The sequence below is a fragment of the Elephas maximus genome, chromosome 24, assembly GCF_024166365.1.
Source record: "Elephas maximus indicus isolate mEleMax1 chromosome 24, mEleMax1 primary haplotype, whole genome shotgun sequence".
Taxonomy (NCBI): domain Eukaryota; kingdom Metazoa; phylum Chordata; class Mammalia; order Proboscidea; family Elephantidae; genus Elephas; species Elephas maximus.
This window is the reverse complement of record NC_064842.1, coordinates 33,797,085-33,823,430: the sequence shown is the minus strand read 5'-3', so window position 1 is coordinate 33,823,430 and position 26,346 is coordinate 33,797,085. Positions and strand designations below refer to the sequence as shown.

The 26,346-nt window shown below is 46.8% G+C and overlaps 1 protein-coding gene across 1 annotated transcript in view; it reads right to left on the bottom strand.

The window, feature by feature from the left end:
• Positions 1-24,687, bottom strand: part of C24H1orf198 (chromosome 24 C1orf198 homolog) — a 40,709-nt gene extending 16,022 nt beyond the window's left edge. The window contains exons 1-2 of the mRNA XM_049868660.1: positions 24,272-24,687; positions 1,851-1,901 (exon numbers count right to left, since the gene is read on the bottom strand). Coding sequence (XP_049724617.1) covers positions 1,851-1,901; positions 24,272-24,613 — 393 coding nt within the window. The 5' untranslated portion in view covers positions 24,614-24,687. The remainder of the gene's footprint in view (positions 1-1,850; positions 1,902-24,271) is intronic.
• Positions 24,688-26,346: the final 1,659 nt, after the last annotated feature.

The following is a 26,346-nucleotide window of genomic DNA, read 5'->3' as shown; positions in this document are numbered from 1 at the left end:
TATGGAGTAAAAAGACCCAGTAGCTGGGCCTGTATCAGCAGCTGCCCCAGGCGCCACACTGCCCTTGTCCCAGAATGCCATTTGCAGCAAGTTAATAATAGATGTAATGTCCCATCCTGCAAATAGCTGACTCAGGAACATTTAACAAGGTAAATTCTTAAGAGAGCAGATAATTCTCATGGGTCGCCTGATGGGCTTAGGTGTGGAGACATTTGAACTGCTTTGACCGCCCTGAATCCCCATTGCTGTGATATCACCAAATGCAGGGCTCAGCACAGGCAAACAGGTGCTGCCTTCTGGGCCACTGCACTCAAGGCTGCTGGTTCCCAGCATATAGAGTGCCTATTTACATATGACCGCCAGGCATCACTATAGGATCAGTGCTTCTCACAGCCACCCATTCTCGGCGACAGAAAAAAGGAGTATCCAGGACCCTGGCTGAACACCAGGGCAATGATGTGCTTCCACCCAGCATGGTCTCCTCTGCAGTGCCACCAGACACAGGATTTTGGTCCCATTGAGGAGCTACTGAAATTGCAGGCTGCTGTCTGGTATCCTCTGCTCCCCGCCCCAACCTCAGCCAGCCCTTCAACCAGTGCCCAGAACCCCCAGGGACACTCAGCTGCCAGTCAGGCCATCCTCCCTCGCCCTGCCCTCTGCACAGACCTGGGCCATCAATCTGCAATGGCAATAAAAACAAGACACACAGGTCACTGACATCTGTGTCTTTACTTCTAGGACGTTTAGGATCCAACATAAATGCTACACTGAAGGCAGAGGGCATGTCAGCTTGCCAAGTGAATTAGCGCCATGCACTCCCCCAAACCACCTTGTCACTCTGACATGAGGATAGATTCCACCTGGGAAAGCTCCATGTCCTGAGCCCAGCCCGCTTCACTCAGGGCGATCACAATCACTTACTGAAGGTGTCTGTGTGCTGGCGGCACCTGTCCATCTGATCCCTTGTGACATACTTCCTTGGAAGACACAGTTCCCCGTGTGAGGGCCCTAGGCCCTGGCTGGCCCCCTCACTACTTCCCCCACCTGGCTCACCCTCCCCACAGGCTTACCGGGTGGCAGAATCCTGCCCTCTTCACCTGGTGCTGCTGGGGTGAGGGCCCCAATTGGCGACCGACAGGTTTCATGAAAAACCCACAAGTGCCACCTCAAAGATGAGTGGCTGAAGCCCTGATCTGACTCCTGGCCTAAGTCCTGTCCCAGGCACACAGCCACCTCCATCACCCCAGCATCCACACTGATTACACCAGTCTTTAGAAACGCCTGGCTCTTCTTTGGGAGATAGACGCCTGCCTTTGGACATTTTGCTGCTTATTAATACAGCTCTACCAGGGCAACTCACGGGGGAAATATACTTAAATCGGTCAACTTGACGCTCTTAAGCAACTCTGTAAAAAAATAATAATCATCATAAATAAATGATTGGGAGAAGAGAGTTAGAGTCAATCAGCCAATGTCATTCGTTGACAATACACAATTCTCATAAAGCTTTGTCTTACGGAGCCACCGAGATGCTCAGTCCTGGCGGGGGGTGGTGCCAGCTAGAAAGGCCTGATGTTGCTCCTCACACACCCTAGTCGTGGGGCCACTGGGCCCGCCAGCAGCACTCACTGCTACTTCACATTCCATCACCAGACCCCATGGCAGTGTCCTAACTCCCAACAGTCTCTCCTCCTTCTGCTCTTCTCCTTTTCCCTCCACAAGGGCAGGCCAACTGCAGCCCGGGAGTGTGGGCAGCTGCCTTCTAAGTCCATCAGATGTGGAAAGAAAAATACTTAATCCCTCAATTCTTTTTAAAAAGTAGAAATAAATCTAAATTTAGTCCAACTTACCCTTGTTTCCCAGGAGAAAGGGGCCGAGTGCTCGTCTTGCCAAGTTATGTCCTGAAATAAAAAGTCCAGAATAAATCTGAAACCCAAACCAGACATACCACATGCAAACACCCACCCAAGGCCAAAGGGGAAGGAAAACTCAGGCGTAACCCTGGCTCCCGGCTCAGAACAAGCCCGTCGTTTGGATGCTCTGAGTGGAACGCACTGGCCTTCTCTGTGGTTTCATCCTCACCTTTCTGGCAGAGGCTGTAAGACCATTTCCAGCACTCTCCTCCTCTCCAAACAGGCCCACAACGGACTCAGAGAGGCAGGGACGGGAGCAGAGAGGGAACAGGGCTTTACTGTGTATGCGGAAATGGGCTCAAGTCTCAGCTCTATCCATGACTGGTCATGCAACCATGGGAAGACACTTAGCCTCTTGGGCTCAGTGTCCTCAGCTGAAAAAGGAGTATATTGGTTCCCTCGCAGGGTTGTTGCGAGGTTACATAGGAAAAGAAAGCCATGCCAATACAGCTGAGCTCCCCTTCTTCCTCCACGGCCTACACTCTGAAAGGTGAAGGCAATGAAGAAAACACCCAATTAATATATAATGGGAACTTAGAAATCCCTCCCCAGCCTCTGCCCAGCTTTTCAGAACCATCGATTCGATTTGATGTTGGGCCCAGGATGGTGTGACTTAGGGAAATGACTTAGGGAAACCACCTCACCCTGCCTAGCCCACCCTGTCCCAGCCCTCAGCAGGATTCCTATGCTGGCAAATACCTCACCTGTGCCCAGCTGCCTTTAAAGATCATATTTTCTGAACCAAAAATTGGGACATGCTGTGTGATAGAGACTGAAAATGGCATGAAATATTTTAAATTGAACTGATAATGAGAATATTATATCGATGTATCACCCCACCCCCAGGCTACAGTTATTCGTCTCTTTTTCCCACCCAGAATTGCTCTCTGCCCCAAGTTAGGTCATCTGCCTCTTCCTGTCTACAGACAAACCAGTTCTGTCTGTTGATGGGCCGCTTCCTTCAGCTTCTGGCAGAGCCCAGTCCCACCCCCAGCTTAGCCTCAGGGATCCCAGGGATCAAGAACATCGAGGGAGAATGTCTTACAACAAATTGCAGTTAGCCATGACAGCCTTCCAGCAGGCCCTGTGCACTCTCTGTGTGGAACCCTCCAACGGCAATAATGAAGCTGTTGCAGGGTCTTGGCACTAAAGGTCTTTCCTGAAGAAATGCGGGAGAGGAAGGGCACTGGATGCTGACTCCCCAGTAAGCCGCAAGGGCCAGGCACCTTTAAATCATTAAGTCTACCAGAGCGGGGCTGTGTTCGCTGTCTACGGTGTGTCCAGTGTCCATAACAGTGTTGGGAGGTAGCGCACATGCAAAAACCACTTATGAATCAGTGAACTCTGTACAAGCCCAGGTCCTCCCATGTGGTTGACGATCCCCTCCCCCAGGCCCCACACTCAACACTCATCCCAAGACTTCCACACGCAGGGACTCAGCGAGGCTTCCCTTTCCCCCTTCTTGCCAGGGCTGATCTCTGAACTCTAAGCCCAGGAGATAGAGCCACCCATCTGCAGAGCGCAGAGTTTCTGCTTTGCACCCTGCCGCACCCAGGGCTGGGCAGCAGGGCCTTGCATCTGTGACTCGAATACTTCACATCAACTGGGGATAAAGAGCAAGGAAGACCCAGAGTGGAGGCTGCTGGAAGCCCAGAATCCAGGCTTTTATTTCTGTGTGGCTATATGTATTCGTATCAAGAAAAAACTACTAACAAAGGTATTATTTATGAACATTAAGAACTACAAAGGGGGGGAAATATTAGAAACTGGGCTGAGTTTTAAAGAGTAGTATTTTCATAGAACCAGTAGTAATATCAATTATAGTACTATAGTCACTTTTGAGAACCAGATACTGTGTACAACTAATTACCGTGTTACAATAAGATTATCCCTATCATTAAAACGTCATGCTAATGTCCATGTAATACTATTTGATTATAATCCTGACATCTGAAGGGGTTTGCATAGTCTCTTATCAGTCATGGTTGTCAGGAAAAACTTTTAAAAATTAGAGGGAATATAGGTTGTCTTCTTCCTGTTTAGGATTTCGGTTAAACTCAAGTTACTTCCCAATTTACTAAGGTTGCTCCTCCAAAATTAGAAATAGCTGTTGAGACTAGAAGTGTTTGGTAGAGGTTGTGGGTCCCCCTTCAGCTGTCAGGGTGACCCCTGCATCAGTGTCTCCACCGGGATGTTGCCGGGGAGGTGTGTAGCAAACGTCTAAAACTCTAGTGTTGCAGCAAACATCTAAAACTCTACGATCTCAGGGCCCTCTGAGTTCCTCTTAGAAATAATAAAACAAGCCAAGGAGGACTCTTACCCCCCAAATGGGAAAAACAAAGGAGGCTGAATGAATGTAAATATCATTTACTCTGCATTTGAACCTACGGAAAAGAGGCAAAGGGAAGTCAGCCAGCCAATCTGCCCTTTCTGTTCTGGGGTGGGAAAGTCCGCTGACCAGCTCTGTGGGCAGGTAAAGTACATGCAGACTTCATCTGGGGAGCAAAAGCTGGGCAGCAGAACCGTGTGCGTGCCAAGGACAGAGCCCCATGTAGCTGGACTGCCCTGTCATGTAAATACAATCGATCATCTAAACAGCAACTTTGCAACTAGAGTCCCTTTGAAATCTGTAAGGATTAAAATAGAGGCTTTTGGACTTTGGGAGGTGAAGTGGGTACAGAGAGCTCAGAGCTGGGTGAACCGGCCCAGTCTCCAGGGACTGGAGCCCAAATGAGCTGAAATTCCAGGGGGCCACAGACTGAGAAAGGGTCACGCCGTGATCTCTCCCCAACTTGGTGCCAAGTCAACAGTCTTTTGTTTACTCCAGCAAGAAACTGAGTCAAGGAGCAGATTCCTTGGATGTCTGCAATTCTGAGCTCATAAAAATAAAATAATAAAACGCTTAACAAAAATAAACATGTCAAACAAAAATGTGATTAAAGTTCTGATGTCAGCCACCAGCTGCACACTCTAGCCACAAAAAAAAGTATTTGCAGCAAGAAAAGGCTCCCAGGCAGCTGGATGCAAAATGGTATCAGAATTGCAAAGTGGCAGCACCCCCCTCTCACACACACAGTGGAATCTTTCTTCTGCTCCCATGATGACCAGCAGGCTCTCAAATCATGGCCAGGCACTAGCTTGTGGACCAACCATGGATGCTTTCTGTAGGGCTGCTTGGAAGGCTGCCCCCTCGCCATCTGATTATCTAAATATCCATTTATTTACACACCCATTACTTATACCACAGAACAAGACAAAGTGGTTTCATTTTTGCTAAGAGTGTATCCTCAGAGTCAAATTCCTTTCCGTCAGAGATATGCATACCAAAGACAGCACTGAACCTCTTCTTTTCTTGACAAAGCCTCCTCAGGGCACCAAATTCCAGAGGAGAAAGTCAAAAGGTCAAGTGGAATCCACTGAAAGCCAGAGACACACACAGTATCTGGCAGTTACCAGAGACAGCACAAGTGGGAGGCTTTGCTGGTCCCCCACAGTGACTCCAAGGACTTCAAGTTGAAAAGTCACAGAAAGTACCTCTGCCTCTAACCTCCCAGAGGCCTTGAGCACTGCGCTCTCTTCTGAGGAACGTTCATCCAATACAGTTTTTACTTCGAAAGGAGACAGCATTTAAAAAGTAAATAAATAAAAACATATATTCTCTGCCTGCAGTACCTAAATACATATTTGCATGAAAGCGCTAACATTTACTGCTTTCCTACTTGGTAAAAGGAGCCCCGGTGGTGCAACGGTTAAGTGCTCTGCTGCTAACTGAAAGGTTGGTAGTTCAAATCCACCCAGTGGCTACACAGGAGAAAGACCAGACAAACTGCCCCCATAAAAATTACACCTAGAAAACCCTATGTGGCAGTTCTACTTTGTCACATGGGTCGCTATGAGATGAAGTTGACTGGGTGGCATACAACAACTACTTAGTAAAGGATGAACGCATGGTGGTGGGAACGTAAAATGGTATAGCTGCTGTGGAAAATAGTTTGGCAGTAAACATAGAATTTTCATATGTCCCAGAAATCCCACTCCTGAGACCTGAAAGCAGGAGCTCAAACATACACTTGTACACCAATGTTTTTTCCCATTCACAACAGCCAAGAGGTAGAGACAACCTAAATGTCCATCAACAGATAAGCAAAATGGTATTTATAGACAATGAAATATTACTCAGCCATAAAGACAAATGAAGTCCTGTCACATTACGACATAGATGAACCTTGAAAACATTATGATGAAAGAAATAAATCAGATGCAAAATGAGAAATATTATTTGTTCTCACTTACATGAAATATCTAGAATAGGCAAATGTATAGAGACCAAAGTTTATTAAGTTGTTACCATGCACTGGGGGAGGGGGATGGGGAGTTATTGTTTAATGGGTACAGTTTCTGTTTGGGGTGATGAAAAAATGTGAAAACACATATTTAGTGTTGTCAGTCTCAGGGCACGATGAATGTACTTAATGTCACTGAATTGTACGTGTAAAAATGGTTGAAATGGCACATATTTTGTTTTATATACAGGTAAGTGCCAAATAACGTCCGTTCGGACAATGTCCGATTGCATATACTTCCATGGTCCCATAAGATTATAATGGAGTTCAGAAATCCTGATGGGAGAATGGAACGTGTCCTGTGTACTTTGGTACATACTGTAGATTCTACCTGACTCTCACTGGCTATCTGTGACCACGTAGGAATGGTGGCGGTGGGTGCAGTGCCAAAGTTCTCATGCAGTCCCTCAGCTCAGTGGAGGCGGGATGGAGGCAGCTTGGTCCTGGCTCAATGACCCGTCCTGTGCATCTCTCTCCTGTATGTAATACGGTGATTGCACATAACATCCTATTTCACAGCCCTGGTGGCACAGCAGTTAAGCGTTTGGCTGCTAACCAAGAGGTCAGCAGTTCGAATCCACCAGCCACTCCTTGGAAACCCTATGGGGCAGCTCAACTCTGACCTATAGGGGTCACTGTGAGTCAGAATTGACTCAATGGCAATGGGTTTTTTTGGGTGGGTATCACAGACGTTAAGCGACATACACCTGTATATATTTTACCACAATAAAAATTTTAAATTAAATTTAAAAAATAAATAAAAGAATGGATGCAAGACTGTTTTAAGATCTCTGTTGTTGTTAGCTGTCGTCGACTTGAGTCCTACTCATGGCGACCGTATGTACAACAGAACGAAACACTGCCCAGTCCTGCACCATCCTCACAATCATTACTACATTTGAGCCTACCACTGCAGCCACTGTGTCAATCCATCTCATCATGGGTCTTCCTCTTTCTTGCTGACCCTCTACCTTACCAAGTATGATGTCTGTCTTAGTTATCTTGTGCTGCTACAACAGAAATACCACATGTGGATGGCATAACAAACAGAAATTTATTCTCTTGAAGTCTAGGAGGCTAGAAGTTTGAATTCAGGGCACCAACTACAGGAGAAGGCTTTCTGCCTCTGTCAGCTCTGGGGGAAGGTCCTTGTCATCAATCTTCCCTTGGTCAAGGAGCTTCTCAGCACATGGACCTTGAGTCCAAAGGATGAGCTCCACTACCTGGCGCTTCTTTCTTGGTAGCATGAGGTCCCTCTCCTCTCTACGTGATTCTCTCTTTTATATCTCAAAAGAGATTGACTCAAGATACAAACTAATCCTGTAGATTGAGTCTTGCTTCATTAACATAACTGCCTCTAATCCTGCCTCATTAACTTCATAGAGGTTAGGATTTACAACACATAGGATAATCACATTGGATCACAAAATGGTGGACAACCACACAATAGTGGGAATCATGGCTTAGCCACGTTGATACACATTTTGAGGGGACACACTTCAATCTATAACATCTGGAATTCCCATTCTTCACAATGTTATCCATAATTTATGATCCACACAGTCGAATGCTTTTGCATAGTCAATAAAACATAGGTAGACATCTTTCTGGTATTCTCTGCTTTCAGCCAAGATCCATCTGACATCAACAATGATATCCCTAGTTCCATATCCTCTTCTGAATCTGGCTTGACTTTCTGGCAATTCCCTGTTGATGTACTGCTGCCACCATTTTTTAATTATCTTTAGCAAAAATTTACTTGTGTGTGATATTAATGCTATTCAATAAATTTCGCATTCTGCTGGTCACCTTTCTTTAGAATGGGCACAAATATTGATCCCTTCGGTCAGTTAGCCAGGTATTTCAAATGTCTTGGCATAGACAAGTGAGCACCTTTAGCGCTGCATCCATTTGGTGAAACATCTCAATTGGTATTCCGTCAATTCCTGGAGTCTTTTTTTCCTCAATGCCTTCAGTACAGCCTGGATGTCTTCCTTCAATACCATAAGTTCTTGATCATATGCTACCTCCTGAAATGGTTGAATGTTGACCAATTCTTTTTGGTACAGTGACTCTCTGTACTGCTATCTTCTTTTGATGCTTCCTGGATCATTCAATATTTCATCCATAGAATCCTTCAAAATTTAACTCAAGGCTTGAATTTTTTCTTCAGTTCTTTCAGCTTGAGAGATGCTGAGCAAGTTCTTCCCTTTTGGTTTTCTAACTCCAGGTCTTTGCACGTTTCACAATAATATTTTACTCTATCTTCTTGAGCCACCCTTTGAAATCTTCTGTTCTGCTCTTTTACTTCACCATTTCCTGCTTTCACTTTAGCTGCTCTATGTTCAAGAGCAAGTTTCAGAGTCTCTTCTGACATCCATTTTGGTCTTTTCTTTCTTTCCTGACCTTTTGCTTTCTTCATGTATGCTGTCCTGGATGTCATCTCACATCTCTGGTCTTTGGTCATTACTCTTTGATGTGTCAAATCTATTCCTGAGATGGTCTCTAAACTCGGCTGGGACACACTCAAGGTTGTACTTTGGCTCTTATAGACTTGCTTTAATGTTCTTCAGCTTCAGCTTGAACTTCCATATGAGCAATTGGTGGTCTGTTCCACAACTGGCCCCTGGCCTTGTTGTGATTGATGATATTGAGCTTTTCCATCCTCTCTTCCCACAGATGTAGTGGATTTGATTCCTGTGTTTTCCATTTGGTGAGGTCCATGTGGATGGTTGCCGTTTATGTTGGTGAAAAAGGTATTTGCAACGAATAAGTCATTGTCTTGTGAAATTCTATCACAAGTTCTCTGGCATCCTTTCTATCACCAAGGCTGTATTTTCGAACTACAGATTCTTCTTCCAACTTTCAAATTCCAAATCACCAGTAATTATCGATACCTCATGATTGCAGGTTTGATCAATTTCAGACTGCAGAAGTTGGTAAAAATCTTGAGTTTCTTCATCTTTGGCCTTAGTGGTTGGTGCGTTATTTTGAATGACAATCATATTAACTGGTCTTCCTTGTAGGCATATGGATATTATTCTATCACTGACAGTGTTATACTTCAGGATAGATCTTGAAATGTTCTTTTTCTGGTGAATGCTATGCCATTCCTCTTCAATTTGTTAGTCCCAGCATAGACCATATGGTTGTCCAATTCCAAATGGCCAATACTAGTCCATTTCAGCTCACTAATGCCTAGGATATCGATCTTCATGCATTCTATTTCATTTTTGACAGCTTCCATTTTTCCTAGGTTCATACTTCCTACATTCTATGTTCCATTTATTAATGGATGTTTGTAGCTGTTTCTTCTCATTTTGAGTTGTGCCATATCAGCAAACAAAGGTCCTAAAAGCTTTACTCCATCCATGTCTTTAAGGTCAACTCTACTTTAAGGAGGCAGTTGTTTTCCAGTCATATTTTGAGTGTCTTCCAACCTGAGGGGATCATCTTCCAGGACTATATCAGACAATGTTCCAGTGCTATTCATAAGGTTTTCATTGGCCAATTTGTTTTTATTATTGTGCTTTAGATGAAAGCTTACAGAGCAAATTAGTTTCTCGTTAAATAATTTCGTGACATTTGTTGCCAACCCTGCAACATGTCTACACTCTCCCCTTCTCCACCTTGGGTTCCCCATTTCCATCCATCAAGCTTTCCTGTCCCCTCCTGCCTTCTTGTCCTTGCCCCTGGGTGGTTTGCCCATTTAGTCTCGTATACATGGTTGAGCTATGTCTATTACTGTTTGCTTTATGGGCCTGTCTAATCTTTGACTGCAGGGCGAACCTCAGAAGTGACTTCACTATTCAGTTAAAAGAGTGTTTGGGGGCCATACTCTCGGGGTTTCTCCAGTCTCTGTCAGACCAGTAAGTCTGGTCTTTTTTTGTGAGTCTGAAATTTTGTTCTACATTTTTTTCCAGCTCTGTCCAGGACCCGCTATTTTGATCCCTGTCAGAGCAGTGGGTGGTGGTAGCAGGGCACTGTCTAGTTGTACTGGACTCAGTCTGGTAGAGGCTGTGGTGCTTGTGGCCCAATAGTCCTTTGGACTAATCTTTCCCTTGTCTTTGGTTTTCTTCATTCTCCCTTGCTCCAGATGGTGTCCAATTTTTTAAGAAGTAGACTGCCAGGCCCTTCTTCTAACCCTGTCTTAATCTGGAAGCTTCACTGAAACCTGTCCACCAGGGGTGACTTTGCTGGTATTTGAAATACCAGTGGCATAGTTTCCAGCATCACAGCAACATGCAAGCCACCACATTACAACAAACTGACAGGCACAACGACAGGCCTCCTGCTGCAGCCTCAAAGACAGAAACAGCACCTTTCTGTGATACTCAAAGGGGTGTTTCTGTGGCACTTGCACACATTAAGAGTCTATTCTACACTTCAAGCATCTCTGGAGGGCAGGTTGAGGGGCTGTCTTTAATCTCATCCTCAAACTGGGTCTTCTGCCAGTGCCTCCCCATCCTGCCCTGGAGGACACTGGCCTGTCATTTATATTAATTGTATACACCTCTTTCTGTCCTTGTTCTGCCCTGGCTTCACGCTGGAATTTTTTCTTAACACCCAAACTTAAAATCCTGGGACTGAGAGAGGCTCAGAGACTCTCCAGCCCAGTCGTCCCCAATTCTCGCTGTAAATCAGAGCCGCCCACGACGTTATTTTAGTATGCAGAATCTTTGGGTCCCACCCTCACTTAGTTTAAAAAACAAACAATTCCCTAGATCACTCTAATGTGGCCACTATACTGAACAGCTTACCTAGTTTCATCCTTCCTGGGATGCTTGAAGCCCCCCTCAACATTTTTAACATGAAGCCATATGGCTCTGCTCACTCATCCCTAGTGCACAAGAGCCTACATCCTTCTGCCTGGCTCCACATAAGGTGATACCATGTGCAAAGATGCCCTCAATGACTACCGTCATGCAGGCTCCCATGCTCCCCAAATAAAGAACACCTGAGAAAGCAACCAAGGTGCAGGTTCCCTCACCCAGCCTACTGTGGAGCAGACAAACTCAAATTCTTATCTTCGATGTGGGAGACCCAGTTTCGATTCCTGGCCAACACACCTCATGTGCAGCCACCACCCATTTGTCACTGGAGGCTTGGGTGTTGCTGATCCTGAGCCATTCTCAGTGGAACTTTCAGACTAAGATAGACTAGGAAGAAAGGCCTGGAGATCTGCTTCTGAAAATCAGCCAGTGAAAACCCTAGGGACCCTGTTGTACATGGAACTGGCACGAGTCAGGAGCCAACTCAACAGCAGCTGACAACATGCTTTAGTATAAAGCAATAAGGCAAATTAACAGCCTCCTAAAACACTACAAGACTCTGGCATAATAAGAATCATGTTTAAAGGCTTCTTTGGTTTTTCGCAGCATTGAAAGAGTTTATACAAGACTACTGTAATGGATTTTTAATAACACTGTTTCACAATTACTACAACTATGTAACTAGAAACAAAACACCTTGTCTGGTAGAGGCAGCATATGGACATAAATACAGCTTTGTGAATATCACCCCATACCTAGAATGCTGAGTACTTAAAATTAGAATCTCAACTATCATACCCAACCAAACCCATTGCTGTCCAGTCAATCCCGACTCACCAAGACCCTATAGAACAGAGCAGAATTGCCCCATAGGGTTTCCAAGCAGCAGTTGGTGGATTCGAACCGCTGACCTTTTGGTTAGAAGCCAAGCTCTTAACCACTGTGCCACCAGGGCTCCTCCCAACTATTAAGCTCCCCCAAAATATATTTAATTTTTCTTGGATGGTTCAGAAGCAACTTCAGGATCTTAAAACACGGGAACCATCGATTGCCACTGTATCCCTGAAGCACGTCACTTAGGGTGCTTTCTGGTTCACAGGCTGCGGCTTCTTGGCTTGAAGGTAAAAACTCAACCCGTTGCCATCGAGCTGATTCCGGCTTGTAACAACCCTATAGGACAGAGTAGAACTGCCCCATAGGGTGTCCAAGAAGTGGCTGCTGGATTCGAACTGCCTACCTTTTGGTTAGCAGCTGAACGCTTAACCACTGCACCAAGGAAATTCAAACCGAGAATATACCAGAAGGTAGAGAAACAGCCCTAGATGGAGACTGAGAAAAGGGGGCAGGACCCCCTATACTGATGACTGCAATCCCTGTAGTGACATTTGTGGGCTGGGCCTCCAGGTGAAGCACACTGCTCCTGTGAGCATGTAGGGTCTGTATGTGCCTCCAAGGTCAAGCAGTCTGACCCGTGGCCCACCTGTAAGCCTAGATACCACATGACTACGCAGCACCCTGGATGTGATAACGAACTGAAGGCAGTATCTAGCCTCTGACCCACAGCTCCTCCCTCCACAATTTAAACAGCGCTACTGCTGTATTAATGGCTTCACATTAATAATGGGAGGGAGGAAGAAAAATGACTAAAATATGCTCTAACTTAACAACTGCTTCTTTTTAAGGACAAATCAAAAAAAAAAAAAAAAAACCAAACCTGTTGCAGTTGAGTCGACTCCCACCCTTAGAAATCCTATAAGACAGAGTAGAGCTGCTCCATAGGGTTTCCAAGGATGTAATCTTTACAGAAGCAGACTGCCACATCCTTCTCCCATGGAGTGGCTGGTGGGTTCGAACTGCCAAACTTTTGGTTAGCAGCCAAGTGCTTAACCAATGCGCTGTTAGGGCTCCCTTTTTAGGGACAACTGTTTGTATATTTGGAAACCCTGGTGGTGTAGTGGTTAAGTGCTACGGCTGCTAACCAAAAGGTCAGCAGTTTGAATCCACCAGGTGCTCCTTGGAAACTCCATGGGGCAGTTCTACTCTGTCCTATAGGATTGCTATGAGCCAGAATTGACTCGCGGCAATGGGTTTGGTTTGTGTATTTATTGAGTCAATGCTCTCATCTTTGACTTGAATATATATTTAGCTCAGCTGAGATAAGGGGGTTTCCATAAGTGGAAATACAAAACTGCAGTCCCAATGACAGTGATGATCTAACAGCTGGGCAGGTTCCACCATGAACATAAACTCAGAATTCGGGTCTCCACAACGACAGCTGATCAAGTCCTCTGGGCAATGTGGTGATGGGGGAAGGTGGAGGGGGTGCTAAGGAAATGAACAGGAAGAGGAAGGAATCTAAACAGACAAGATTCGGCCTTCCTTAATTTTTTTCAAGAAATAGGTATTTTTTTCCAGCACTATGGGAATCTCTGGAGCCCTGTTGGCACAGTGGTTAAGTACTTGGCTGCTGAATGAAAGGTCAGCAGTTTGAACCCACCAGCCGTTTCACAGGAGAAAGATGTGACAGGCTGTTTCCATAAAGATTACAGCCTTAGAAACCCTATGGGGCAGGTCTCCTCTGTCCTGTAGGGTCACTATGAGTCAGAATCGACTCAACAGCCATGGGTTATGGGAATCTCTTGCTTAGAGTGTAAAAGTGATGCCTGTCATCTAAAAGATAATACCATACCTGCAAACATGCTTCCCAGCTCTGCCCTCTCCCTCCCTGCTTGATGGTGAGCAAGTCATTTAATTGTTTGCAAGCCCTGTTCCTGGGCACCACTGGGCCACCCCTGCCAAGAGGTGGAGGGGGAGAGGCCCAAATGTGGTTTAGCACGCTTCGGCCTGGAGCCTACCAGTGAGGGTGCCAGGATAGGTACTGCTCTGGGCGGGAGAAACCTCAAACTGAAAGGGGAGCCTGGCAGGAGGGAGGCCCAGCAGCCTCCTACCCCAGCCTCTGGGAACTGGATTTGGAAGGCAGGGCCACATTCTCACCTCCTAAGGTAGGGAAACAGAGAAACATGCCTTTGGTCATCATCCCTAAAAAGCACATTCATCTGCCCGACTGAGGTAGGAATCACAGTTATACACTCCACCTTCTCAAAAATAGTTCCGAACACTGAAAACGCCAACGCCCAAACACCCTGTTTTCTTCAAAACAAAAGGCTGAGCTGCTAACGTGGAGGGGGCGGGCTCTCCTGTGTCACAGGTCTGGCATCAAGCCACTCAAACCTAAACAAAGACTGAATACTTGAGAAAAGTTCTGGAAGGGTACCAGTGCTCCTTCTGCATTGCTTGCAACAGTTAACAACAATGTACAAGTGTAACTTTTTTTGGCAACTTTTACAGTTAATTAAAAACACATACAAGCATCTAGGCTGGCCAGCGCTTAGGCCTCCAAGCCAGCAGGAGCCTGGATCCTAACAAGGAGAGGCCGGGGGCGGGGCGGGGAGGCCTTTGCAGACAGCTCCAAGGGCACCATGTGGCCTCTGTCCACCCAGACCCTCCACAGCAGCAGCTCAGCAATGTTTGCTGAGCCCGCACCTACTCCTCGGGCCTCCTCAGGTCCCTAAGGAGCACTCTAGGAAAAGGTGGGGGGAAGGAGCGCTGGAAGAGGCCTGCCACAGAAGAAAGGGTGGGTGTCTAAGAATCAGGGAGGGCACGGCTCAGGCATAGAAAAGCAGGTCAAGGCTGAGCACTCAGAGAGCAGCCAGCAAGCCAGCCAGGCTCACTGGTAGTACTGGAAAGGTGCAGTGAAGGCCACAGGCAGGGTGGACAGCAGGCACCAAGGGACTGTGCCCGCCGCTGGGACATGGTAAGCTAGTGACAAGGGGGCAGAGCTGTCTGGCTCCAGAGTCTTAAAACTCCTCGATCAACAGCAAGCAAAGTCCAGATCAGGGCCCCTGTGGGCTGGTATGTGGAAACACCACACCAGTTTAGCTCCACCGACTTTATGGAGAGGCAGAAGAGGTAAGTAGGTCTATACAAAAAAAATGCACGGGCTGTCCTCATTTCCCAGGTCATCTGCTTATGGCCCCTTTGGAGCAAAGAAGGTGGCTCAGTGCCACGGCTTTAAACTGGTTCATTCTGGTTCAAACCATTGCTGAGAATTTGTACTTCCAACCCTAGATATACTGAATCAGAATCTACTTTTTTTCTTAATATTTTATTGTTGTTAAGTGAAAGTTTACAGAACAAATTAGTTTCCCGTTCAATAATTTATACCCAGCTTGTTTTGTAACATCGGTTGCAAACCCCTGAATTTGTCAGCACTCTCCCCCCTTTCTCTCTGAATTCCCTGTGTCCATTTGCCCAGCTTTCCTGCCCCTACTGTCCTTCTGAACTTTGTTTTGGGGCAAATCCTGCCCTTTAGGTCTTGTATAATTGATTGCTCTGAGGTGCACATTCCTCACTGGCATTTTGTTTATTTTATAGGCCTGTCTCTTGTATGAATATAATATGATCTCTGAGCATGATTTCAGTTCCAAGTTTGAAGGGTGTCTAAGGACCAGAGTGTCAGGGGTTCTACCAGTCTCTATCAGACCCGTAAGTCTGGTCTTACGTATGAACTTGAATTTTGTTCTACATTTATTTCCCACTCTGTCCATGACCTACTATTGTGGTCCCAATCAGAGCAATCAGCAGTGGTAGTTGGGCACCATCTAGTTCTTCTGGTTTCAGGCCAGTGGAGGCTGTGGTTCATGTCGTTGATTAGTCCACTGGATTGCTTCCTTGAGTTTTTGTTTTCTTCACTATTCTTTGCTCCAGATGGAAAGAGGCCAATTGTTGTACCTTAAATGGCAGCTTGAAAGCTTTTAAAACCCCAGTAGCTAGGGGCAGGATATAGAACATTTTCTATGGATTATGATATGCCAATTGACCTGCATGTCCCCTAAGACTATGGTTGCTAGCCCTCAAACCCAGTATCTCAGTCCTGGGATATATGTGGTTATGGCTAAGAAATTTTCATGACTGTGTCCCCTGTGCACACTACTGCATAAAAAACTAAAAACATAGATAGGTATATTTGTAGCATGTACCCATATATATGTTGAGTGGGTGTACTTCCACACGCCCACCCACCCCTGTTCAGCTTACATACCTACCTATGAATCCACTTGTACATTAAACCAGAACCAATCCCGTTGCCGTCCAGTCAATTCCAACTCATAGCGACCCTACTGTTCATTATTACTGTTGTTGCAGGATTGTATGCATATTAGTATTTACCACTGTTGCCTTTTACTCTTGTGTACCTTTCAGTGTCTTCCTTTAAAAAAAAAAAAAAATTACCTTGATTATATTGTGCTGACTTCTCCCATATTGTGTATTATCTCTCCCTTCACCGAAGTTAGTCCTTGTCTACTGTCTAGTTAGTGGTTTTCCCTTCCCCTCCTCCCATCCCTGGTAACCAACAAAGAATGTTTCTGTCCGTGTGAAACCCTTTTCTTGACTTTTTATAACAGTGGTCTCATACAATATTTGTCCTTTTGTGACAATGGGGTGGAAATGCAAATTCTCAGCAGGAGTTCAAACCAAAATAAACTGGTTCAAAGCCCTGTTCAGAGTAAAGAATCCTTAACTCCTTTCAACCTACCCTGATCCTACTAAATTAGTAGCAAGGAGTTTGGGCGTGGGAGCAGAGAGCAGGAAGTGAAACATGTTAGTAAACCTTAAAAATTCAGCTTTTTACCATTTCACTTCCACTAGGATGGCTAAGGGGCCCTCATGGCGCAGTGGTTAACAGCTTAGCTGCTCACCAAAAAGGCTGGCAGTTCAAATCCACCAGCCACTCCTTGGAAACCTTACCGGGCAGTTCTACTCTGCCCTATAGGGTTGCTATAAATCAGAATCGACTCGATGGCAATGTGTCTGTTTTTTGTTTGTTTGTTTTTAGTATGGCTAAGATTAAAAAAAAGTGGCAACTAACAAGTGTTGGATGGGACATGGAGAAATTGAAACCCTCATCCATTGCTGGTGGGAATGCAAAACAGTACAGCCATTGTGGAAAACAGTCTGGTGCTTCCTCAAAAAACTAGAAGTAGAGCTGCCATATGACCCAGTAATTCCACTCCTAGGTATATACTCTAAAGATCTAATAGAAGTGACACAGACGGATACATGCACACCTATGTTCATCACAACACTATTCACAATAGCAAAAAGGTGGAAACTACCTAAGTGCCTATCAGTGGAAGAAAGGATAAGTAAAACATGGTACATATATACAAAGGATACCAGAACATCTTATGTGGATGAACCTGGAGGACATTATTTTAAGCAAAATAAACCAATCACATAAAACAAATATTATATGTTCCCATTTTTGTGAAATGACATGAATAGGTAAATATACAGAAACTCATGCTCATTAGTGGTTGCCAGGGATGGAGGGGAGGAGGATTCACTCTCTAAATAGTAGATACTTGTTATTTTTGGTGATGGGAAAGGTAGCACTGAATGAGGGTGAAGTGTCCACAGCTTGACCAAAGTAAGTGATGTCTCTAAGATGTACGCAAGAAAAAAGGACCTTTTGGTAATTGCTGACATATATAATTTTGCAACAACAGCAAACACAAACAAAAAATATATGTGCAGGTATATATCTACGTATGTAGGTATATACACATATAGGTATGCATATGTGGGTATATGCGTGTGTATATATAGATGTGCTTCAACACTTACTAATGAAGATCAAAGACAACAGTCTTCAGTATGAATTACACCTCAACATAAAGGAAACAAAAGTTGTCACAACTGGACCTATAAGCAATAACATGGTCAACAGAGAAAATACTGAAGTTATCAAGGATTTCCTTTTACTTGGATCCACAATTGACACCCATAGAAGTAGCAGTCAAGAAGTCAGACAACATATTGCATTGGGCAAATCTGCTGCAAAAGGCCTCTTTAAACTGTTAAAAAGCAAAAAAGCCAACTTGAAGACTAAGGTGTGCCTGGCCCAAGCCGTGTTTTCAATCACCTGGTATGCATGTGAAAGCTGGACAATGAATAAGGAACAACGAAGAAGAATTGATCTCTTTGAATTATGATGTCAGCAAAGAATACTAAAAAATGAACAAATCTGTCTTGGAAGAAGTACAGCCAGAATGTTCCTTAGAGGCAACGATGGTGAGACTTCGTTTCACGTACTTTGGACATGTTATTAGGAGGGATCAGTCCCTGGAGAAGGACATCAGGCTTGGTAAAGTAGAGGGTCAGTGAAAAAGAAGAAAATTCTCAATGAGATGGATTGCCACAGTGGCTGCAACAATGGGCTCATGTATAACGATTCTGAGGATGGCACAGGATGGGGGCAGTATTTTGTTCTATTGTACAGTGTCACTATGAGTCAGAACTGACTTGACGGCACCTAACAACATACACAGGTGTATGCATATGTATATGCAGTATGTGTGTACATACACATATATTCATATATAATAATAAAACATATTGGGGTACAGTTACAGATACTTCTTAGACATAACCAAACATCTCCCAGGATTGGATTTCTGGGTTTGAAGGCTTAGGACCGTAGTCTCATGAGACAATTCAGCCAACTGGCATAATACAGTTCATAAAGTTTATATTCTACATCTTAGTTTGGTGAGTAGTGTCTGGGGTCTTAAAAGCTTGCGAACAGTCATTTAAGATACAACCATTGGTCTCCACTCGTCTGGAACGAAAGAGAAAAAAGGAAACCAAAGTCTCAAAGAAGAAACTAGTCTGCGGGACTAATAGTCTACACAAATCATGGCCTCATCTACCCTGAGACCAGAAGAACTAGATGGTGCCCAGCTACCGCTACCGACCATTCTGATCAAGGCAACAAGAGATGATCCTGATAGAATGGGAGAAAAATATGGAAAGGAACCTCAAAATCTTAGAACCACAAACAAAAAAACCAGACTTACTGGACTGGTTGTGACTGGAGGACTCCCTGACACTATTATCCTGAGATACTCTTTAAGCTTTGAATCAAAACTGGCCCCTCAAGCCACCTTTTTGCTAAATAACAAATAGCCTCACAAAATAAAGAATACTACCCATGAGTACTGTGCTTCTTTAAAAAAATCACCTATATGAGACCAAACAGTCAACAATCACTTTAAAACAGAGATGGGAAGGTAAGGGTGTAGGGAAACTAGATTAACGGCAATGGAACAACCAGAACGGAAATAATGAGAATGTTCCCACATTGTGAAGAATGTAACCAGCGTCACTGAACGATTTGTGCAGAAATTGTTGAATGGGAAACTAAACTGCTGTGTGAAAACTTCACCAAACCACAATATCATTTTAAAAATCAGCTTTTCCCTATTTGTTAACAGAAAGCAGCAGAGGCAGGCTGGGGTGATCACTAAACACTTCCAGAATGAAAAGCTTTAACCTCCCAAAGTAAGCCTTCCTAGAACTTCACTGCTGGAGGAAGAGCACAGGAATCAAGAAACCCAGGGCAAGTGACCATGTTAAAACATGCCTTGATCTTCTCACCAAAATACTTGACCCAAAGGGCTTGTCTCCAGGGTCTATGTCTGCTCAAAGCCAGACCACAGGCCTGAAAGACCTTGTGAGCCACTTGGTTCAGCTCTCATCCCACAGGTGGGAGACCAAGGCCTTACAAAGTGAAGTGACTTACTGCTGGTACAGGCAGGACTAGAACCCAGGTCTTTGAATCCAAGTGCTTCTCTCCTCTTATGCAGAGAAAAATGGTCCTAACAGCAGAAGCTCTGGATTCTGTATACAGGAGAGGCTTGAGGGAAACAATCTGGGTGGGAGAGGGCCTTGTGTTAACACTGTACTTACATACTTTTTACTGAGATCATATGTTCAGGCAGGGTGATTTTTTGTGAGGCTGGTGAAGATTATGGGGGGACTAAGAACCTCCTATTTAAAGTATCTCTGGGCAGTGCTGGCTTACTGGTAGGATTCTCGCCTTGAGGCCCAGCCAATGCACCTCGTGCACAGCTACCACCTGTCTGTCAGTGAAGGCTCAACTATTGTTACGATGCTAAACAGGTTTCAGTGGAGCCAGACTAAGACAAAGTAGGAAAAAAGGACTGGCAATCTAGTTCCAAAAACCAGCCAATGAAAACTGGATTACAATGATCTCCTCCCCAACAGATCATGGGGATGGCGCAGGATCAGGCAGCGTTTTGTTCCATTGTGCATGGGGTCACCATGAGTCAGGAGCTGACTCAATGGCAGCTAACAAAACAAGGATCCCCAAGCTAAAATGTCTCTAGTACTAATACAGTGAAAAAAAAAAAAATTTTTTTTTTTAGTAGTCCCCGTTTATTCATGGTTTTGCTTCCTGCAGTTTCAGTTACCCGCAGTAACCATGCTCCTATTATTGGTTATTGTTGCTAATCTCTTACTGTGCCTAATTTATAAATTAAACTTTGTTATAGGTATGTATGTATAGGAAAAAACACACAGGGTTCGGTACTATCTGTGGTTTCAGGCATCCACTGGGGGTTTTGGAACATATCTCCCACAGATGGGGGGAGCGAACTACTGTATAATAACCAAAACAAAAAAAATCCATTGCCATCAAGTTGATTCCGACTCACAGCAACCCTATAAGCCAGAGTAAAACTGCCCCATAGGGTTTCCAAGGCTGCGGTGCTTATGGAATCGGATGGCCACATCTTTCTCCCACAGTTCTAATATAATAAAAAATATATATAATAGGCCTTGAGAAATATTCGCTAAATTGATTCCCAAAGAAATAACCACCCCCCCCCCCCAAAAAAAACAGGTCCCTGCACAGCTAAAATGATCAAAAGCAGTCAATCTCCTACACGGCAGAGGGTCACACTAGCCCAGGGCCAGGTCTTCCTGCCTCACAGGGCGCGAGAGTAAACATACACTCAGATGCCAAATTGCTGCACCTCTTCTATGCAGGCGGTACCATGACATCGCCAGTTCTGGTGTGTGAATTTGGCCCCTGACGCCCTCACAGTCACCAAGCTCTGTGTTATCATCATACAATGACGTTTTTCCTCAGTCGTTCCTGCAATATATCGAAATGGCTAAATGGATGGGTTAGAACACTAGGAGGCTATATTCGCACGGTCTGACTTACATTATGGCTGTGTGGGACACAAAATGTCACTGAGGAGGATATTCAAACAGGCAGCTGTCCTCCAGGCTGGCTGAACCAAGGCACAGTGTGAGGCTCATGTGACTGCTGATAGGAGACATGCCATATCAAGTCTACACACTGTTTACAGAGCAGACTGAGGTTTCAAGTACATGCCCAAAGACACCACCAGGCCTCTGGGAGCAGGGCTGCTTCTTGCATGGGCAACTCTGCTTTAGGGTTAGCAACAGCAGCAACTTATTTATTTCATGATGGTGATTTTTCCAAGTGGAAATGGGGAGACTAGCTAATATTATTACTGCTACCATCAGCAGCCACCACTTCTATGCCCATAGGCCTTTCACATACATTATCCCTAGCATCATCCTGCCGATGCTATTTCCATTGCTGAGGCAAGAAAACTGAAACTTGGAGAGGTTAGTAATTTACTATGGTCAAGAGACCAGTAAATGGTGGAGACAGAATTCAAATCCAAGTCTGACAACAAAGCCCAGACTCTCCTGCTATAAACCAAAAAACCAAACCCACTGCTGTTAAGTCAATTCTGACCCATAATGACCCTATAGGACAGTGTAGAACTGCCCCATAGGGCTTCCAAGGCTGCAATCTTTACGGAAGCAGACTACAACATCTTTCTCCTGTGGAATGGGCTGGTGGGTTCGAACCACTGACCTTTTGTTAGCAGCCAAGTGCTTAACCACTGCACTGCCAGGGCTCTTTCTCTTGCTATAGCCCCTAAGAAAGGCCCTCAGAGCCAGCATCCCCAGGGGTCTTTCATCAACCAACTGGCCAAGCTCTCCCCTGATTGTCTTCTAAGGTCAGACATCGGCTAAAAGCAAAAGCTATGTTTGCTTGTGGATGCTGGGGTCACACAGATTGGTGAACCCTACACCACAAGGCACTGGGTGGCCTGGGATGCATGCTCTAACACTTGATTGGACATGAAAGCCTGTGAGACCAAATTAGGAGATGGATCAAGCAGGAAGGGACAAAGTGCCCTACTCAATCTAGGTCTGGGTCATTTTGGACAAACCCAGGGCCACCTGTTTGGGTGGATCTGCCCAACTACTAGGGAGCCACCCGCCCACCCTGTCCTTGTCCATGGCCCCCTTGTGCCCAGAAGCTGATCCTCTTCCACCCAGGTGCCGATCTCTTAACCAGCCCAGGAGAAAGTATTTTAAACTCCTTAGTGCCATTCAACCATGGCAGGCTGCCATTGTAGACTACCCTACCCACTGGGTAATGTTTCTATGCACCTCTCCTAAAACTCAGTGTCTGTTTGCTGCTCGGCCATCTGCGCTGAGGGTGGGCAGATACATCTGGGGCATGGTCATAGTTTTGCAAAGCTAAGGTTCAACTCTGAGAAAAAAGGCTGGTTTGCTCCTGGCAGGGTGTGTAGGTGCCACAGTGCACAGTCCATCTGCCTTTAAATCCCATTGGGTTCACAAGCAGCTTAGTCTGGCATTTAGTACAGAATAGAGTAAAAAAATAATTTGGCCCCATCTTTCCTTAATGGTGATATCGGGTTTTTATATGGCATGGGCTTTTTGATTATAAGCAGGTGTGTGTGTACATTTGGCCAGACACCAAGCCAGGAAAAAAAGACTGTCACGTTTCAACATTTGTAAGTATTTACAGATTTATTTCCTCTCCTATTTATTTATTCATGAATCTTTGAAAGAAGCGCTGACTACCTCTCATCACCCCGATCTGAGCGCAGATACTCCACACGTGTCTCTATAGGCACAGTTTCACCCTGAAAAATCTCTCAGCTCTGGGAATACATCTTAAAACTTTCCCAGTTTATTTCACCCTTGTCTTCCTGGCAAAGCCCTTGGAGTTTAAAGCCCAATGGAGAATTCTCTTTTAATGCCGTCAGAATAAGGCAATGTTGGCAGCAGAGTTCTGTCCTTTCCCACTCCTCTCACATTCAAGTGGTTTTACTACCACAAACGTTTTCTGTTAATAAATGCCTCAGCACACCCAAGCCTCAAAATTAGATTTAACCCTTATTCTTAAGTTCGATTACTTCAACAGTAAACAACTTCCCCTGAAAAACTCTCCAAGCGCAGCTCCTATTTCCTGCAGCCTAACAGCCTTTAGCATGCTGATTTCATTTTCATCATTTTCACTCCTTTTGACCCTGCCCTTCAACGTCAAAGTTTAATTTGAAAGGCCAAATAGCCACGCTGTAGATTCTCATGGCACTAAACGAGTATTGGCTAAACACCTTTCCAAGAAAAAGATGAACAAAGTTTCTGAGCAGCACAAACCCCTCCGGCCTCTGTGATGTGGGGAGCGACCCTTTTTCTTGCACAGGGTCAGTGTTTCATCCTCCAGTGACTGCCCCTTTAGAGAAGTCTGAGCACAGCGTCTCCATCAGAGACCTACGCATACTCCCACGTAGTGGAGGCTTGTCGTGCCTTACTTTTTCAGTGGAAAAATGGGCGCCACAATGCTGACCCTCAAGACATAATAGGGGTGAAATGCTCACCGGCAAACACCTCAGGGGTTTGCTTCAGGATTTGGCTTTCCCCTTCTAACCTCGGGAAGCACCTCTTCTTTCTTGTTATCTCGGTTGGCAATTTCACGAGTCCGAATCGACTCGACTCGACGGCACTGGGTTTGGTCTGGTATAATGCTCACCATATTCATAATAATGCCTGTCATTTACTACGTGACTTCCCTGGCAGGCACTGCATCAGGCACCCATGTCCTCTCCACTCACAACAACTCAGTGGGCGGGGTATTATTACCCCAGTTTTACACAGTGGCTAACTGAGGCTCTATGAGGTTAAGTCACCCACGCCACACAGCTACTAAGTGCCAGCGCTGGGTTGGAATCCACACTTGTCCGGTTTAAGAGGCTTTGCTCTTTCCACTTTGGGCTGTCTGTCTGCCCAGCGGCCGCCTCCCACTCCCGGCGAAGTCTCAGGCTGGGGCGCGGACCCGGTGGGGCAGGTCCAGACCGAGGGTCTTTGAAGACCCCTCTCGTCTCGGCGATTTCTCCACACCCGCCCCCCCGGGGAGCGCCCCTCCCCCACCTCACCCCATCTTCGGCTCCGGGACGCCCGTGCCCCTCCCCCACCCGGGGTGCTTTTCTCCTTCCAGCCGCTGGGTCCCCGCGCCCACCTCGTCCCCGAAGTGCACGATCTTCTGGCCCGTGGGCCCGCGGGGGCCGGGGAGGCCGGGCGCGGGGTCTCGGGCGCCGGCGCGGTGTGCCGCGTAGCGGGCCTGGACGTGCGGGCCCACCAGGTGCCGGTCGATGATCTCGTCCTGCTGCGCGGGGGGCAGCCGCTCCCACTCGGGCCCGTACTTCTCGCGGATCTTCTCCTTGTCCTGCATGATCTTCCTGGCCATGGGGCTCAGCGACGAGAAGTAGGTGAAGCGCTTCCGCTCCTTGTCGTCCAGAGGCCGGTTCCCGTTCATGACCGCCGAGCGCGAGGCCGCGATCGCCGCCGCCATGGAGGCCATGACCGGGACCCTGCCCTGTCCGCGGCCGCGGTCGCCTCGCGCCGCCCCGCCCGGCTCCGGCGGAGGCGGGCGGCTGGGGGAGGTGAAGGGCCCGGGGCGCCGCCCCCAGCCCCGCCCCTCCTTCTCCGGATCCCGCCCCGCCCACCCGGCCCCCCCCCGCCCCTCCCTCTCCGGACCCTGCCCCCCCCCCACCCGGCCCCGCCCCTCCCTCTCCGGATCCTACCCCCCAGCCCCGCCCCTCCCTCCCCGGCCCCGCCCTTCTCTCCCCGGGTTCCCCTCCCTCCCCAGCCCCGCCCCCTCTCCCGCCCCTCCCTCCCCGGCCCCGCCCTTCTCTCCCCGGGCCCCGCCCCTCCTCCCTCGGCCCTGCCCCCTCCTCTCCCAATCCTGCCCCTCCCACCCCGGCCGGCCTCCCTTTTTTCCCTTTCCTCTGCCCTCTCTTTTTTCCCCGCCTCCCGCTCCCGCTCTCTCGATCCTCCTCCTCCTCCCCTTCTTCCCCACCCCTCTCCCGGCCCTTCCTTTCCTCTCCGCCACCCCCGGTCTGGCTCCTCCCCGCCGGCCCCCAGCGCCGGGCTCCCGGCTCTCCGCCTACCCAACCGCTGCAACCTGGCCCGGGCGCCTGCTTCGCGCTCCCCCGCCCTCCCCACTGCGAACCCCACTGGGCTCCGGCTTCTGGTTTCTGCAGTGTACCCACCCCCTTTTCGGGTCCTCCCACCGCGCGCTCTGGAGGTGGCTGGCGCGTCCCCGAGCCCAGCCCGGCGCTTTGAGAGGGTCGTTACAGGTTTATTCTTACGGTCATCACCGCAGCGCCACGTGGTCACTTGCTGGACAAAGGAAACTTTTCCCCCTCAAATGTGCTTGAATAAGCCCCGACATTTCAGGACCGAGCCACCTGTCGTCCTACTCCTGTCATGAGATCCTTACTAATTCCTTTCCTTGTAGTGCGGTCCTCGTTTTGTTTCTTTAACTGGTCCCAGAAGCCGGGTTAGGGTCTGGCCACGATTAGGTACGAGAGAAGTGGGTGGAGTACCGGCTAGCCACTAGGCGCGGAGGAACGCTGTGGGAACACCAGAAGTAACGTCTGGCACATAATGATATTAGAAAACTAATTCCCACCCTTTCTGAAAAGATGGGGGAGTAAATGAAGCATCAGGTAATTCATAAACGGCTCTCTTTAATCAAAGGAGCGGGAACTACAGGACAGAGGAGACCGCCCCGAAGCCGGGCACACCTGGAGAGGCCGCTGCCTTACAAATGTCTTCGGGCAGCAACTCAGGCTCAGGTCAGGAAGGACGTTTCCCCCAAGCAGGCCGTGTGGCCTTTCTTTTCTCCAATGACAAGGTTTATTTTCGAATTTCAGAAGTCACCAAAACTCTGACCAGCTCCATGTTTGCAAACAAATCGTTTTCAGTCAATCAAGCAGAGAAGTACTGTACAAACAGTGCGGGGGAGGGGGGAGGGGGAGGGTTTGCAGTGCCGCAGGTGTATCATAGTGATATGAGTCAGAATGGACTCGATGGCACCCAACGACAACAACCAGGTGTATCCCTGGAACACAAAATAAAAATCGTATAGCGCCCCATCTGCTTGACCTGTCCGATTTTAACACAAGACTGTGACAATAGACAACACAGGTGAGAAACGTCCACTCTTTACAAAAAACACCAAAAAAAAACTGAATTTCAGCTCTTACTTAGGGTCTTTGCCACTGAAGTAGCACTTGGATCATTCTGAAC